This window comes from Amblyomma americanum, chromosome 10 (assembly GCF_052857255.1).
Source record: "Amblyomma americanum isolate KBUSLIRL-KWMA chromosome 10, ASM5285725v1, whole genome shotgun sequence".
Classification (NCBI taxonomy): Eukaryota; Metazoa; Arthropoda; class Arachnida; order Ixodida; family Ixodidae; genus Amblyomma; species Amblyomma americanum.
This window is the reverse complement of record NC_135506.1, coordinates 21,296,685-21,311,711: the sequence shown is the minus strand read 5'-3', so window position 1 is coordinate 21,311,711 and position 15,027 is coordinate 21,296,685. Positions and strand designations below refer to the sequence as shown.

At 53.5% G+C, this 15,027-nt stretch overlaps 3 protein-coding genes across 3 annotated transcripts in view; 1 reads left to right on the top strand and 2 right to left on the bottom strand.

Annotated features, from left to right (window-relative positions):
* The window catches only part of AdamTS-A (ADAM metallopeptidase with thrombospondin type 1 motif A), a 463,942-nt gene that overhangs the window by 385,977 nt on the left and 62,938 nt on the right, over positions 1 to 15,027 (top strand). The gene's annotated exons all lie outside the window — the stretch shown is intronic.
* LOC144107206 (uncharacterized) lies at positions 5,087 to 9,095 on the bottom strand. Its single transcript, XM_077640214.1, has 5 exons — positions 9,008 to 9,095; positions 8,423 to 8,510; positions 7,524 to 7,870; positions 6,431 to 6,612; positions 5,087 to 5,182 (listed from the first exon to the last, which is right to left on the bottom strand). The coding sequence occupies exons 1-5, from the start codon at positions 9,093 to 9,095 to the stop codon at positions 5,129 to 5,131; spliced, it is 759 nt and encodes a 252-aa protein (XP_077496340.1). The 3' UTR covers positions 5,087 to 5,128.
* On the bottom strand, positions 11,301 to 14,539 carry LOC144107205 (uncharacterized). Its single transcript, XM_077640212.1, has 3 exons — positions 14,382 to 14,539; positions 13,168 to 13,565; positions 11,301 to 12,086 (listed from the first exon to the last, which is right to left on the bottom strand). Exons 1-3 carry the CDS (start codon positions 14,388 to 14,390, stop codon positions 11,330 to 11,332), a joined length of 1,164 nt encoding a protein of 387 aa, XP_077496338.1. The 5' UTR covers positions 14,391 to 14,539; the 3' UTR covers positions 11,301 to 11,329.

The window sequence follows — 15,027 nt, the reverse complement described above, 5'->3', positions numbered from 1 at the left end:
TTTCAATATCAATCGGGTTTACGACGTTGTCATCGCCAATGACCCAATGACCGCCGGTGGCCTCTTGCTGGAATTTTGTTTTTGAAGAAAGGAAATGGCGCAGTAACTATCTCACATCTTGGTGGACACCCGAACCGCGCTAGAAGGGAAGTGATAAAGGACTGAGGTAAAGAATGGAAGAAACGGGTGCCGTAATGGAGGGCTCCGGAATAATTTCGATCAACTGGGGACCAGGATCTTAGCGTGCACTTTCATCGCATAGCAGGCGTCCACGTTTTGCGTTTCGTCTCCCTCAAAACGCGGCTGAATTCACATTAAGCTCGCGACCAGGGGTTCTGGTTATGTGTTGCTCGACCGTGGTTGCGATACGTATTTCTGTTCCCTGAATACGACGCGAGAATGGACTCTGCGATGGACTGCCGGAATAAGGAAAAAACGCGCCGGGCTTGTTCCTTGAACATCTAGATATAGAACTATTTCGATAGCTACACGTTGCATGTATTGATCACACATGCGTTCGGACGCCGTCGAACGAGGGCCCACCGCGAACACGAAATGAACGCTCCACGCGCGACCTCGGGACCATGTTTGGGGCTTTTAGGCGCCGCAGCATGAACAATGTTGAGCACTACGAAGTCTCCGCGCTACTATACCGGGCAACTTTACTGATAGCTCCGCCTAGTGCAGCAGGCTTTCGACGTGTGGCAGCAGAAACGCACACTGCAGCTTGGTCAACAAAGGGCTAAATAATGTTTGCTTAACTGTGCGGTTGATTGAATTCATGATGAGTACCCCCGGGACTGTGCGGTACAATGAAGTTCTCACCATCTGCGCTTTATCGCCTCGATCCGTCGCTTGGGCGACGACTGCTCCCAAGGCGACGGCTGGGGGTACGTCGGCGGCGAGAGGGACTGCGTGCAAAACAAGAGGTGCTCAGTCACAGCTGTCCAAGCTACGGCCATCTACGGCTGTCGGCTTTTGGGAAACGCTGTGTGACGACTTGCGTTTACGTCAGACGCCGCCTCCACTATTCGAACTTCGAAAGCGTTAACCCTACTCCGAAGGTTTAGTCCACTTACCGGCACGAGTGCAGCAGCGGAGTCGGACTGGCTGTACGCGACGCTATCGTGGGGTACCGGCTGGGAGCTCCGCTCTTGCGTCCGTGGCTGAGACCGCGGCTGTGACGGCGCCGTGGGCCTTGGGTGCCCCTGGGACCGGTCCTTGTGGCTGTCGCTGGACGAGTCCGAGTAGTGCGTCCTGTCGAACGGGCCCGGGTACGGGCCCACCATGGTGATGGACATCCTGGCCATGGCTGGTTGAACTGCGCGGCAAGTCGGCTCCTTGAATCTTCGCTGTCGGTCTGGCGTTAGGACTAGCGGGTGCCGGTGTTCGGAGCCGAGCAGGACACGTCTGTTCAGGGCTGGGCGGTGTTCTAAAATGGCGACGGGGCTCTGTCTGCTCGAGAAGCTCGGGCGCGCGTGTGCATGCGACGGCGCGAGGCTTCAGGGCGTGCCGGGCACCGATGACGATGGTGCTGGCGATCGCTTATCTTTTCTTGTGACCAATGGCAGTTACTAGTGGAATTAGCGGCTCGAGTTCCGTTTTACGTGACCAGAACGGCGCGATAACGGAAGACAATTAGGTGCGGAGCGAGCTTAATTAGCTTGGGCGATGAAGTGAAATAGAACTCACGGGGTAAAACTTGAGTACAGAAAACTATTTAGTCTACGTCACCCTTCTGTAGAGCGCTCGGGCGGTGCATTTTCCTGCAAATAAATGCAGATCTTGTCGGAGACCCTAGGGTCCAGAGGCAATACTTGCGCGGAAGTAATGACAGAGACCCGCAAACAAATTGTTCAGGAGCACTTTTCCGACTATAGTCAGAAGCTGGTCAGTACATTGTTTTTGCTGCCAGGTACGCACTGCTCGAGCGATGTACACAAGGGTGACATAGACTGTACCTTGTAGACATACCTTATACCATACCATAATTAGATGTTACCCCGCCGCCGTGGTTCGCAGGCTTTGTCGTTCTGCCAAAGCCTGTGGGACAACGCGATTGCAATATTTGCTGCTGATGGAGGTCGCGTCACTGCGCTTGAGTGTCTGTCGCTCAAGAAATTTAGCTTTCAACTGCTGGTGAACCCGCCGCGGTGCTCAGTGGTTAGGGCGCTCGGCTACTGATCCGGAGTTCCCGGGTTCGAATCCGACCGCGGCGGCTGCGTTTTCATGGGGGCAAAAGGCTAAGACACCCGTGCGCTGTGAAAGCACGTTAAAGATCGCCAGGTGGTCGATATTGTTCTTGTTGCCTTGGTCACATGGCACATACCCACAGGTGGTCGAAATTATTCCGCAGCCCTCCACTACGGCACCTTTCTTCTTTCACTCCCTCCTTTACCCTTCCCGTAAGGCGCGGTTTAGGTGTCCAACGATATATGAGGCAGATGCTGCGCCATATCCTTTCCCCAAAAATGAATTATCAACTGGTGGTGCATTTAATGCTGAAAACATTTAGCTTCGCAAGCGTGTTTGTGAGCTTGTGTCTCTTGTCTCTAACTACGTGCAGTCATGGGACCATTGAGACTATTCGGTGCACGCGAGAACCCCTTTATTAAAAAAAAAATCAATTTAGCCGGCGTTTAAATATCGCTGGCACGCTACTCTGCTTGAACAAGGGAAATCTGGTAGATAAAGGCCGAAGGACAGCGGTGTGGAAAAGGGCGAAATAAAACATAAAAGGGGAGAAGGTAAAACGCGCCCATTGAATGCGTACTGAGGTGCATCTCCGAGTAATTTGTTTCAAGTGCACAGTTCGCCAAATGGGACGACAAAGTTCACTTCGTGAAGAATGCGTTAGGATAAAACGCAAGGTAAAATTGGAGCTTCTGAACACTTCCAATGCTTTAACAGTAAGTATACACATGCAACCTTACCGATACATTATTCTGTGTTAGTCTCTGCGAAACTCCAGTAGTGTAGGGGAGGATATTCTGCGTCCGCTAATCGGAACACCGGGCTAGAACAGCCCCGTGTAAATATGGCTCCGCCCTAAACGGTAAGTGAGAAAGCCTATCGACTGACAAGTAATGGATGGACACGTGATTTGCGAATCGTACGCTATATATTTCTCGGCGAAACACAATAACAGGTCGTGGACACCGTGGGCGATCGACATCCTTCGGCGACCGCGACCGGGTCCCTGCTCGTGGTGTTCATCGCCGACAGGAGCCGGATCCTCGCACGGCGATCCACGAGCTCGACAGGGGGAGGCTCTGCAGCGGCCGTCGATTAGAATGGCTTAGGACTGGGAAAGGAAAAAAAAGATTGTTGTTTTCTCGTGCCGCCATGCAAACATGATAAAGGCCGTTCTGGAAAGAAGCGATTTAGAAAAACGGCGGATACCGACGTGTACATCTCGAAACGATGATTCGTTTGGCACCACTCGCATCTCTCTGCCACCACTGGTTCGCTTGCCACGGCCCTTTGAAGGTCGCCCCTCATTATGGTTTCCTAAGGGCCGTCGTGGCGAATCCCTCTCACAACAAGGCTTCAACTCGACTAAACTTTGTGTGCCGAATTGTGCCCATTTGTTTGCCTCCACTCCAAACCCTCTGCGCCAAATTGGTGGGCCACAAATTTGTCACCACTGGCGACCCCAAGTGGCACCAGTCTCGGCACCCGCTCTGGTGGTATATAGCGAAACGCCAACACTATAGCGGGTGACTGCGCGTGCGGTCACGTGGAGGGGGGGGGGGGTCACACTTTGCACGATGCAGCAGTACATTAATCACACGACTCGCCGCCACCTTGAAATCTCGGATGCACGAGAAACGTTCGAATGGGAGTTGTGAGAGCTAACGCTCTTAAAAATTCCAACCACGATTACGATTCTCCTTTTAATGCGAAATTTTAGCGCATCTCTGTCCCGTGTTGCAGGCTCTGCAGGCTGCTTGCATTGCTTTGCAAGGTCGTCGGCACGTCTGGCGACTACATTAGTTCGATAATAGTCTTCGCTGATGAAGACAGCGATATGCAGTGCACAGCGGGCGAGGATGTGTGTTTTAGTTCGATAGCACGGATTCATTAGTTGATGAATATGACGACGTGGAATGGACAGCGCGAGTGTGTGTCGCAGTCTAAAACGAGCCGTGATCGACTGCTGCCATATCACAGTGCTGTCGTGCACTGGCCAGAGAAGCTGTCTTCTCGGCGCTGTGGCTTGGAATCCCAGTCGTGGCAATGTTTGTATTTATCGATGGTTTGACGCGACTGAACCCACGAACGGGTGCTTGAGAGCTGCACTCTACAAAAGAGAGAGCTTAAGCGTTGTACATTACCACGAATAAACGAATGTCTTGATTCAAGGTCATGAATTGGTTCAAGGGCCTAGAAGACGCTGAAACAGGTTTCTCCAGCACCGACTGTTTTAGCAAAGAAGCCGTGGTGACGTCGATGCAGTTTTTTTGTGTATGCTAGTCTGATGTTAGGCAACATCGCCACTGACTCACAAACGTGGATTACGGAGTCTTTTTTAGTCTTGACGTCGTGTCCTCAGGTTTTTGTGGTGGACAAGTGCTATAAACTCTAGAAACCAAAATATTGATTTCACCGTGAATAAAAAAATTGTAGAGCGAAGCTTACGGGCTTAGCGCATTAACCATCCAAAGCAGTTATTGGTGTGCACGGTTTAGCCATTTAGGTCAATGCTCCGCTACGTATTATCTTTATTTTTTTGTTCTGTATATCTCGCCGCTTCTATGTTTCATTTTGCTTCTTGTAACCCACACCGCTCTGCAATGCTTGGGCGATTAAGGGTCTGTGAAATAAAAAAAAATCCCACCCGTTTACTTCCCTCTCGCGCTTGCTCTTTCCACTTGTCCACATGCCAACGGTGGCAGGAATTTGAATTTAATTTCATTATCTATTAACATAAGGGGATTTTGGTCTTACGGCTGACGCTCTAGATTCCATGGTAGAATGCACGGCTATATGGCTAAAGCAAAGCTGTTACAGCTTTCGCTGTAAAAAACGATGGAGCTGTCCTCGGCGTCTTTTAATGCACTGAGTTGCGCTGTTTGACAGAGCTCTCCTGTGCATACCTGCCACAGTAGGCGCCTCATCCATGTCCCTACACTCCGGCGCGTTGCCTCAGGCTGGAGTCCTCCGGCGCCTCCGCTGTATCCTGCGAGTGTCCGCACGGATGCTGGTTAGAGTTTCAGTGGATTAGCGATTAATGTTAATGATAAATTTGTGTTATTTCGCGGCGTGTAAATAGCACGTCCAGCTTGGCTTCACTCGAGCGTCCTCTCAAGCCTCCTCACACACACAGTATACAAGTATCGCTTGTACTTCCGTGCCGCAAGGCTCGGCGGCATATCTATAGGGCGAGCGCGGTATAGCACCATACACTGTGCCTTTCAGCGCTAGGCGAAATAATCGCGGTCCTTTTAGTTTTGCGTACTACAACGTTCTTAGCTTAGCGCTAACGTATTCCACTTCACTGTGGCGCAGCTGCCAAGTGCGAAGTGCAGCTGTGCGCGTGCACGGTGTCCCTCGGGGCCGCATGCGCAAATGGTGTTCGTGGTACACTCCGCTACCGACGGCGCTGATGGCGTTAAGTGCTGATAAGAACCCCTTTGTAGAGCCACTACTGAACAAACACACTGGTCCCTGTCACAGCGATGATTCTACTGACGAGCGTTAATTGAAGTTTATGCTGAGTTAAACTATTGTGACAAGTCCTCTGCAACGCAGGGGGCATGGCGGTAACTTCTCGCGTTCGCTCACTCACTGACAAATGCGAATTATTCGCGTTGCACAGCGAGAAAATTTTTTTGTTGCAAAATTTTGAGTTTCCTTTTTTAATTTCGACCCTGTATATTCAATTTGATTGGTTTTATTCTTGTGATAGCTATTGTTCTTTCATTTTGGCTTTTGCCTTTTCGAGGGGCTTAGAAAGGAGGAACTGAGGGAGTGGGAGTTCCCCGGAATAAGCACAAAGTTAGCTGTGTTCAACTGTGGCTGATGCTTTCTAAGGTGGTCTCCTGTACCCGAGCTGGAATGGACGCACAATTGTTGCACAACCCGCAGCACTGTGTGTCCGCTTTGGCAACATTATCGTAGAAATCTCACTGCACGAAAAAGGAACGAGGAAGCATTACGTAGACTGAAACCGCATTGCAAAGTGCCATTTGGCGAAACGGGGGTATTAAGCCGCCGCGGTGGCTCAGTGGTTATGGCCCTCGGCTGCTGACCCTAAAGATGCGCGTTCGATCCTGGCCACGGCGGTCGAATTTTGATACAGGCGAAATTCTAGAGAACCCCAGGTGGTTAAAACTTCCGGTGCCCTTCTCTGCGGCGTCCCTCATAGCCTGAGTAGCTTTGGGACGTCAAACCCTTATAAACCATATACTGAGGGAACGAAACACACCTCCAGCGCCCTCGACGCTTGAGCTGCAGCATCCGCGATGGCCTCAGCGTCAGCTGCGCACATTTGCGATGCTAATGGTCGCAGCTCGGACCAGCCAGTGGCCGCGATGTGGAACGTCGCCGGCCGTGCTTGCTCCTGTGTCGGCGACGGCTCGCTAAGTGCACTCCGGTATTCGCCGGTTCCTGCACCAGAAACGGCAGTTGACAGTTGGTTACTATGACAAGGGAAAAGGCACGGTCGGAACAGACATGCCGTTGAGATGTTCTCCTTCCGACCTTTTACAGACCATCATGACAGCTGTTGCAAACACTCATTACAGCGTGCCATAAGGATAGTGGCCTGTAGCGTCACGCATTCAACCGAAATCATGGACCTGGGCTGGCTTGTACGAACAAATAAGACAGTGTTATTACATGTCTAATCCTATTCGCGGTCTTAAAACCTGGTGGTTCACTTTGTCGGTGTACACTCCAAGCGCACCGCGAACACCGACTAAAAGCTTGGTAACTCGAAGTTTTATTCAGCGTTCGTTGCGCCCTTGAGGCGTCCACGGACCGTCTTTCCTTTTCTCAGAGGTTTCTAGACCAGCGAATAAGAGTAGACTGGGAACAAGGCTTATTTAATGCGGCGGCAGCGTTTCGATGTGGGCGAAACGCAAAGGCGCCCGCGTGCTGTGCAATGTCAATGCATGTTAAAGATCACCAGGTGGTATAAATTATTCCGGAGTCATCCCTTACAGCATCTTCTTTCACTCCCTCAGTCATGTCTTCCCTTTCGGCGCGGTTCAGGTGTCCGCCGAGATGTGAGACAGATACTGCGCCATTTCCTCTCCCTTAAAACCAATTTTCAAAAAACCAAATTTCTTATTTCATTCGTGCAAGCCGCCCCTGGATTCGTCGTTATCCTTGTGGTACTGAAATACCAGCACCTTTGCGAAGGCATCGTGAGCGCGTCTAAGGAAATCGTGTGATTTAGACAAGCGTCGAGGGCGCTTCGAACGTGGTGCTCGTTGCACATGAGTGTATCTCCTTGTGCTTATTTCCAGCCGTATTTTGGCATTAGTCGATAAAGAAAAGCTCTCTCTCTCTCTCACCGCGGTGACACTGGGGCGTCTCCTCGGGCCCCTCGGAGACTCCGTCGGTGCCTTGGCCCGGCCGATGCTCCTCGGCACTGGCTGACGACGTGGAAGGCGACGCCCGTCCGAAGGGTCTGCAGAGACACCCGGGAACATTGCCGCGGGTGACCTTGCCGCCGCTTACCACGTTCGCCGCCTTGACGGGCACCTCCGGGCACTCCCGGCATTGAGATGCTTTGACCACCGTCGCCGACCGCCGGCCGACCACGAGCTCGGCCACAGCGATTGCTCCGAAGCGCCGGTACCGCTTGTTGCTGCGGCGTTCCGGACGTGGGATGGACTGGCTGTTGCTTGCGCCGACAACGCTAGAAGCACGAGGTGCAAAAAGACTGCGCATTACGCGAGCAGGGAAAGCCGTTGTAACTGCCCCATACTCTCCAAGGTTGGGCGTTTGAATCAGGAATGTAGGAAAGGAGGTTTTTAATGTGTCAGTGTTACTTCGCTCATTCTGCTGAAACCCTTTCGCCATCAGAAACCCGTAGACGAAACCCGGCATGCAGATGCGTCATCACCCCTCTTAGAGCAATAGGCCCCGGCGTCCCCACCGCCTTATCTGAAAGCGCGATTGAAGTGTCCACTGACCCTGGGAGCGGTGCGCCTGTGTTTTCCTCAAAATCAATGGACTCTGTAAACTTTACGCTGGTTTTAGGAAAAGGGAATTCTCATAACTGCCTCATCTTGTAGCTGGACACCATCGCCCACTCACAACGGTTTGGAGGTGTCCACTGAACCAGTGAGCCAGTTGCACTATCTTAAGAATTGCTTAGGTGGCCCATAACTTTGTTTTAGGGAACACAAGCTTAACTTTTCCTCTTGGTGCACACCTGACCCGCATCGCGATGGAAGGAAATGCTCACCATCTGCGCTTCTTCAGCGCGGCGTTGCATGTTTCGGGCGGAGACCGGAGCTGAAGCGGGAGCTGGTCCACTGCGTCGTCGGGTGCGCCTGCAGTGCGTGCGACGGTTTGCACGAGTCAGGTGGAGTCAGTAGATTCTGCAGAATCCATGGTATCAACGCTGCGTGTGGAGCCGTTAAGATTAAAGAGGACTTGGCCCTTGTGGAAGAGCGTCTAGGTGCACGATGTCTCGCTCTGGTTACATTAAACACCAACGCTGCTTTGGCCTAGCGGCTATGTTAGTGTTTTCATGCCGCAGCTACTAGGACGCTACCGGTACGGCTGCTGTGATGTGACCACGATGTAAGGCCTGTCCATCGACGCAACGCTGCATGCGTTGCCGCGTTCTCTGAACGAGTTTGCGACGAGTTCGTGAACGCGCTGTGTGTCCCTACCTGACGATAACGCTGGCGAATGGCGTTCACGTATTTGACCGACGACTGAGGCGCAACATGCTCAGAAGAAAATGCTATAGAGAATGGTCCAGTTCCTAAGCAACGATAAGGGACGGTTTCGTCAGGACGGTTTTAAAGGCAATTATATACACGTACCACCACGGGTGGAGCGGGGTCCGGTTGCGCCGGGCTGTCCGGGATGCTGTCGTGGGGAACCAGCTGGGAGCCACGCTCGGGCATCCTAGGTTGAGACCGCGGTTGTGGCAGTGGCGTCGCTGTGGGTCCCGGACGCCTTATGGTTGTGCCCTGGTTTTCGCTGGACGAGGCCGAGTAGTGCGCCCTGTAGCAAAGCCTCGGGAATGGGTCCACCACGATCTCGGACGCTCTGACCACGGTTGAGACCGCGGTTGTGGCAGTGGCGTCGCTGTGGGTCCCGGACGCCTTATGGTTGTGCCCTGGTTTTCGCTGGACGAGGCCGAGTAGTGCGCCCTGTAGCAAAGCCTCGGGAATGGGTCCACCACGATCTCGGACGCTCTGACCACGGTTGAGACCGCGGTTGTGGCAGTGGCGTCGCTGTGGGTCCCGGACGCCTTATGGTTGTGCCCTGGTTTTCGCTGGACGAGGCCGAGTAGTGCGCCCTGTAGCAAAGCCTCGGGAATGGGTCCACCACGATCTCGGACGCTCTGACCACGGCTGGACGCGCCAGGCTGGATCGCTAATCGACGGCTGACGTGGTTCTAAGCGTTAGGGCTAGCGGCTGCCGGTGATGAGAACCCTACACGCACCGTCCGTTTCAGGCTGCGTGAAAATCGAAAATGGCGACCGAGCCCTGACTCAACGTTTTTAAACGTTTCCCTCTCTGCTCTCGAAGCTTCGGCACGCGCGCACGCGATTCCGCGAGACATCATTGGATTGGACCTCTGGGCGTGCCTTGTAGTCAATGGCAGTTGCGCTGGCCAATGCCTTCCGAGTGTTGTTATTGGTTGAAAATTAATAATAATAATAATTGGTTTTTGGTGGAAAGGAAATGGCGCAGTATCTGTCTCATATATCGTTGGACACCTGAACCGCGCCGTAAGGGAAGGGATAAAGGAGGGAGTGAAAGAAGAAAGAGAGAAATAGGTGCCGTAGTGGAGGGCTCCGGAATAATTTCGACCACCTGGGGATCTTTAACGTGCACTGACATCGCACAGCACACGGGCGCCTTAGCGTTTTTCCTCATTGCAAAACTCGTTTCTTGGGGAAAGGAAATCGCGCACTATCTTTCTCACATATCGGCTGACATCTGAAGCGCGCCGTAAGGAAAGGGAGAGAGGAGGGACTGAGAGATGAAAGGAAGAAGTGACGTAGTGGAGGGCTCTGGAATAATTTCGACCACCTGGGGATCTTTAACGTGCACTGATATCGCACAGCACACGAGCGCCTTAGATTATCGCCGCCATCGAAACGCAGCCGCCGCGGTCGAGAACTCCGGAGTAGTAGCCGAGCGCGCTAATCACTGAGCCACCGCGGCGGGTGTATACTTTGTCGATTGGGCAAAAGCCCAAAGATGGGTTTCTGAAATTGGTGCAGAAACCGTTAAAGGACGCATCGCCACACACTGAAGCGGCAAAATTAAAAATGAAGACGCGCTTTTGCCCACCAATTTCAGAAACCCATCTTTGGGTTTTGCCCAATCGGCAAAGCATACACCCGCCGCGGTGGCTGAGTGGTTAGCGCACTCGGCTACTGATCCGGAGTTTCCGGGTTCGAACCCGACCGCGGCGGCTGCGTTTCGATGGAGGCGGAACGCTATGGCGAACGTGTGCTGTGCGCTCAGTGCACGTTAAAGATCGGCAGATGGTCGAAATTATTACCGGAGCCCTCCACTAGAGCACTTTGTTCTACCTTTGTTCTTTCACTCCCTCCTTTATCCCTTCCCCTACGGCGCGCTTCAGGTATCAGCCGATATGTGTGCAGATATTGCCCCATTTTGCTCCCCCAAAAACCAATTTGAATTCCAATTTCATTTCAAAGTACACACTGTCATCCAGAAACGTAATCCGGGCTGCTGCGCCCGCGCTTCGATGGAGGCGAAATCCAAAAGCGCCTTAGCACTGTTCGATGTCAGAGTAAGGTCACTGGATTATCGTCAGAGCAGGTTAATGACCGCCAGGCGGCCAAAATTATACCGGAGCCCTCCACTCTCTTTCTCTACTTTCTTTTACTGCCTCTTCCGTCCCCTGCCTAACGTCGGGGTTAAGGTGTCCGATACATGAGAATTACTGCGCCCTTTCCTTTTAACTCACTATTTGACTGTGGTTAAGTGTATGTTCTAACCACTTAATACTGTATGACTGCGGTGTAACCACAATAAACGACGGTTTATGAATTCGAACGCTTTATTAACAACTGTTTGTCTACGCGCTAGCTTAAACCGGCGGTTCTCCTCGCAGCAAAGTCAGTGACGGCGACTAGATGCCGCGCCGTCGCCGCTATTCCGCCGGCTGTGGCGCTCCGCGACGGCCTTTCGGGTGGTCAGGCGTCTCCTTGCGGACTGCTCTCAAACGCTGTCCCGCTCCGAGCACGCCCACAAGTGGCCTTCCCATCTCCCAGGCCGTCGCGTCTCCCGGCTCCGTGCTCGTTATTGTTTGCGAAGACGGAGCCGTCGGTCTCCTCTCTTCCCTCCTGGTTTGCTCGGTCGTCGGCTGCGTCTCTGTTGCGTCACCCGGCTTCGCCTGCGTCTCGGGTGTACGCGTGGTCTGCGTCCCGGGATGGTCGTCCTGCTTTAGGGACGCGGACGACACCGTCTCTTGCGGCGTCACTGTGGACACCTTGGCGGCGGGCTTCCGTCTGCCGGGCCCTATCTTGTACGCCACGAAGGCTCGCGTCGCCTTGCCGGCCAGCTTTTGCGTCAGCCCGCCCTCTGACTCGACGGCCTTGCCGTCTTCTGGCTGGCCGGGCGCACCCCCGCCTGCAGCCGCCGGGCCGGTGACCGTCGATTGTGCTTCGGCGGCCGGTGCCCTGTGCTGGCCGTCTCGACTGGTGACCGAGTCCGGCTCGGCAGTGGTGCTGTTGGGGCCGCCGTTGCAGCGGCACTGTGGCTCGCGCGTCGTCGCCTGCTTGGGCAGGATGTACTCGTGCGGTTCGTCGCCGTCGGAGTCGCCCGCCCGCAGCGACATGCTGATGACGCTGGCCGTGGCCACGGTCAGGATGACGGCCAGCACCGAGTACAGACAGAACTTGTTATTTCTGTTACACAGAGAAAAGAAAAGCCCGGAAGGAAATGCAAAATGGTGACGAAAAGATATTTCATCAGGGATATAACTCTAAGAGCAGTTTTTCTCTTCACATCTTTTCTCTGCACGTCATATGCAAAGTACTACATCGTAAACGGGGTCTCAAGGCAATTCAACAAACTTTGAGGCGCACCTTCTCCGTCTTGCGTGGCAGTACTCTGTGGTCTTTTTGACAACGGCACTTAGTTCTACTCACGGGTGAAGCGTGTGCAACACTCACAAAAGCGCAGCTGAGCCAGACGCGACAGATGCAACGTAGTGCCGGCTCTACTTCCTATCGGCACAGACAGGCACATGCGCCAAGGTAGACGAAGCATAGACTCACAAAGGTAGACGGACTAATCCCAAGGTCGCGGGTTGGATTACGGCCACAGAGGCCGTATTTTCATGAAATTCAAAAACGCATGAATGCTGTGCGATGTCGGTGCGCGCTAAAGTACCGCAGTTGGCCTAAATTAATCCTGAACCCTCCACTCGTACTGCGTCTCTCATAGATCATATGTGCCCATATGTTGCTTTGAGACGTTAAATCCCACAGTTTATAGTTTCATCATAACCATCAGCAGCAGCCGTACTACGGCCATTGCAGGACAAATGCCTCTCCCATGTCTCTCTAACCCTGTCCTGTGCGAGCTGCGGCCACCTTATTAATATCATGAAAATGAAAATTGGTTTTTGGCGAAAGGAAATGGCGCAGTATCTGTCTCACATATCGGCGGACAGCTGAACCGCGCCGTAAGGGAATGGATAAAGGAGAGAGAAATAGAAGAAAGGAAGAAAGACGGTGCTGTAGTGGAGGCCGGGCTCCGGAATAATTTCAACCACCTGGGGATCTTTATTGTGCACTGACATCGCACAGCACACGGGCGCCTTAGCGTTTTGCCTCCATAAAAACGCAGCTGCCGCGGTCGGGTTCGAACCCGGGAGCTCCGGATCAGTAGCCGAGCGCCCTAACCACTGAGCCACCGCGGCGGGCAAGAAGACTGTACAAGGATAAAACAGGCATTCAGACAGGCGTCCCGCTCTCCCCTCACCGCTCTTCCTCGGTTTCGACGCCGGCGTCCACCGAGGAGGACCTCTTCCTGCGGCCCGCTGCCGGGTACACGGTGTCGCTGTAGCGGCGCATCCGGCGCCCTTTCTGCCGCGCCTCGATGGCCGCGCTGCTGGACGAGGTGCTGGCCGTGTCCAGTATGGCCCCCTCGTACTCGCGGAGGCTGGCTCCGCTGCTGGACGAGGTGGACGTGGAGCTGGACGCGCTCTCGCTGGTCTCGCTCTCCGACGGCGACGCAGCGCGAGCATGCACTGCGGGTGCTGCTGTCCGCGGGGCCGGTGGAGGGTGCTGCTGCTGCTGCGGCTGCTGCTTCGGAGCGGGGTCTCCGTGCGGCTTCATCCTGCCGCTCGCCGGTGCTGTAGAGCCTGCTCCCGGTGTTTTCTGCGGAGTTGGTAGTTACCACAGATGGCGCAGGCACCGGGAACAAGTATATAGCTTCCAGGGTGGGCACCGTAGTAGGCAATAAAGATAAGATAATTTCACGAAAGCGTGAAACTTCGTTGCGCTGCCGCTGTCTAAGAGAGCGACCACCGTGATGTCAATGCAGGCGGTCATTGATCGCGGGCAATTCTCCCCCAATATGCAGCGAAAGGTGCGGTCGCGATGTTTGTTGCGGCTGCCACAAGAGGGCTTTTTTGGAGCCTGGCGAGCGTTCTGCGCAACTCTGCAGGCTTTGTCTTCAATTTCTTACGTGTTCAAAAAAATCGAGATGGACTTATATGTTCAGATCGTGAAGAGATTCCGGCAAGGAGGCTGGCCAGCCACGTGCGACGCTAGGAGAGTCAACAGAGCGTAAGCGCGATGACGTGAAATCATCTATCAGTCTATTTTCGCGAGCATTTGACTCCAAGAACTGCATTTGTTGACCTCATCCGAAACTCTACTTCCTTCACCGACCAGTGGTAGCCGTGATGTTTCGCACTAAACGATAATAAATTGCAAAGCTTGCCTGATCTCAGCCAAGACGTTCGGTAAATTAAGGCGATGGGGAGCGAAGCATCCGTATCCGAGACGTATTCGAAATCCCCGCCAGAGTAGAAAAACGCGATTGGTTATTCGACGTTGTGCGACCGGCCTCTAGAAACACGGCCACAGAAACCCACGACGCTGCGCTGAGAAAACCGCCAGGGTGAGCCCAGGGTCTTTCAGGGAAAGCCCCTTGTGCGACTATCGCTGCGAAAGAGATAATGCGGTTACCTGGGCCATTGCGTCCTCCACCTGAACTGACGGGTTGCCCGTTCAGCGCTTCGGCGTGCTATGCTTGCGAAGGAGACCGAAGGAAAGCCTTGAAGGAAGTCCGCTCTGAGCAACGAATGCCAAAACCTAGGGCCAGGATCGCAGTGCGCCGCTCGTGGAGGCGAAGGCCGTGCTCACGAGACACGCGTGTTTTGGCGATGTGGCCTCCTCTTTTGAGAAAACGAGGAACGCCAAAATGGGGCGCTCTTCTTCGACTTCCTCTTCCGTGTTTTCTTTTACAGAGATAGTGCACCCTATCTGGTGAGAGCGGCGTTGCCGCATGTGCGAAATGCAAAATTTGGTTTGGTTCTAAGTACCTTCTTTTGAGCCACTGCCAGGGGTGCCGTTCACCTAGGCCGGTTTCCCATGTTGGGTAGGAATTGTAGGTTTTGAGGTCGCCCGAAAAAATCATTGGCCAGCGATCACGGCGTGGCCTTTTGCCAAAAACGCTAGCTGCGCTCAATACCTACACCTGTCCATTCATTGTACATGCAGGTGGGGGGAATTGGGAATAGGTACATTATGTGTACATCCATATACTACCCGCCAGTAGTGGAAATACGTACGCATGCCGAGTAAACAAGCATACTGTGCGAAGCAAGTGCGA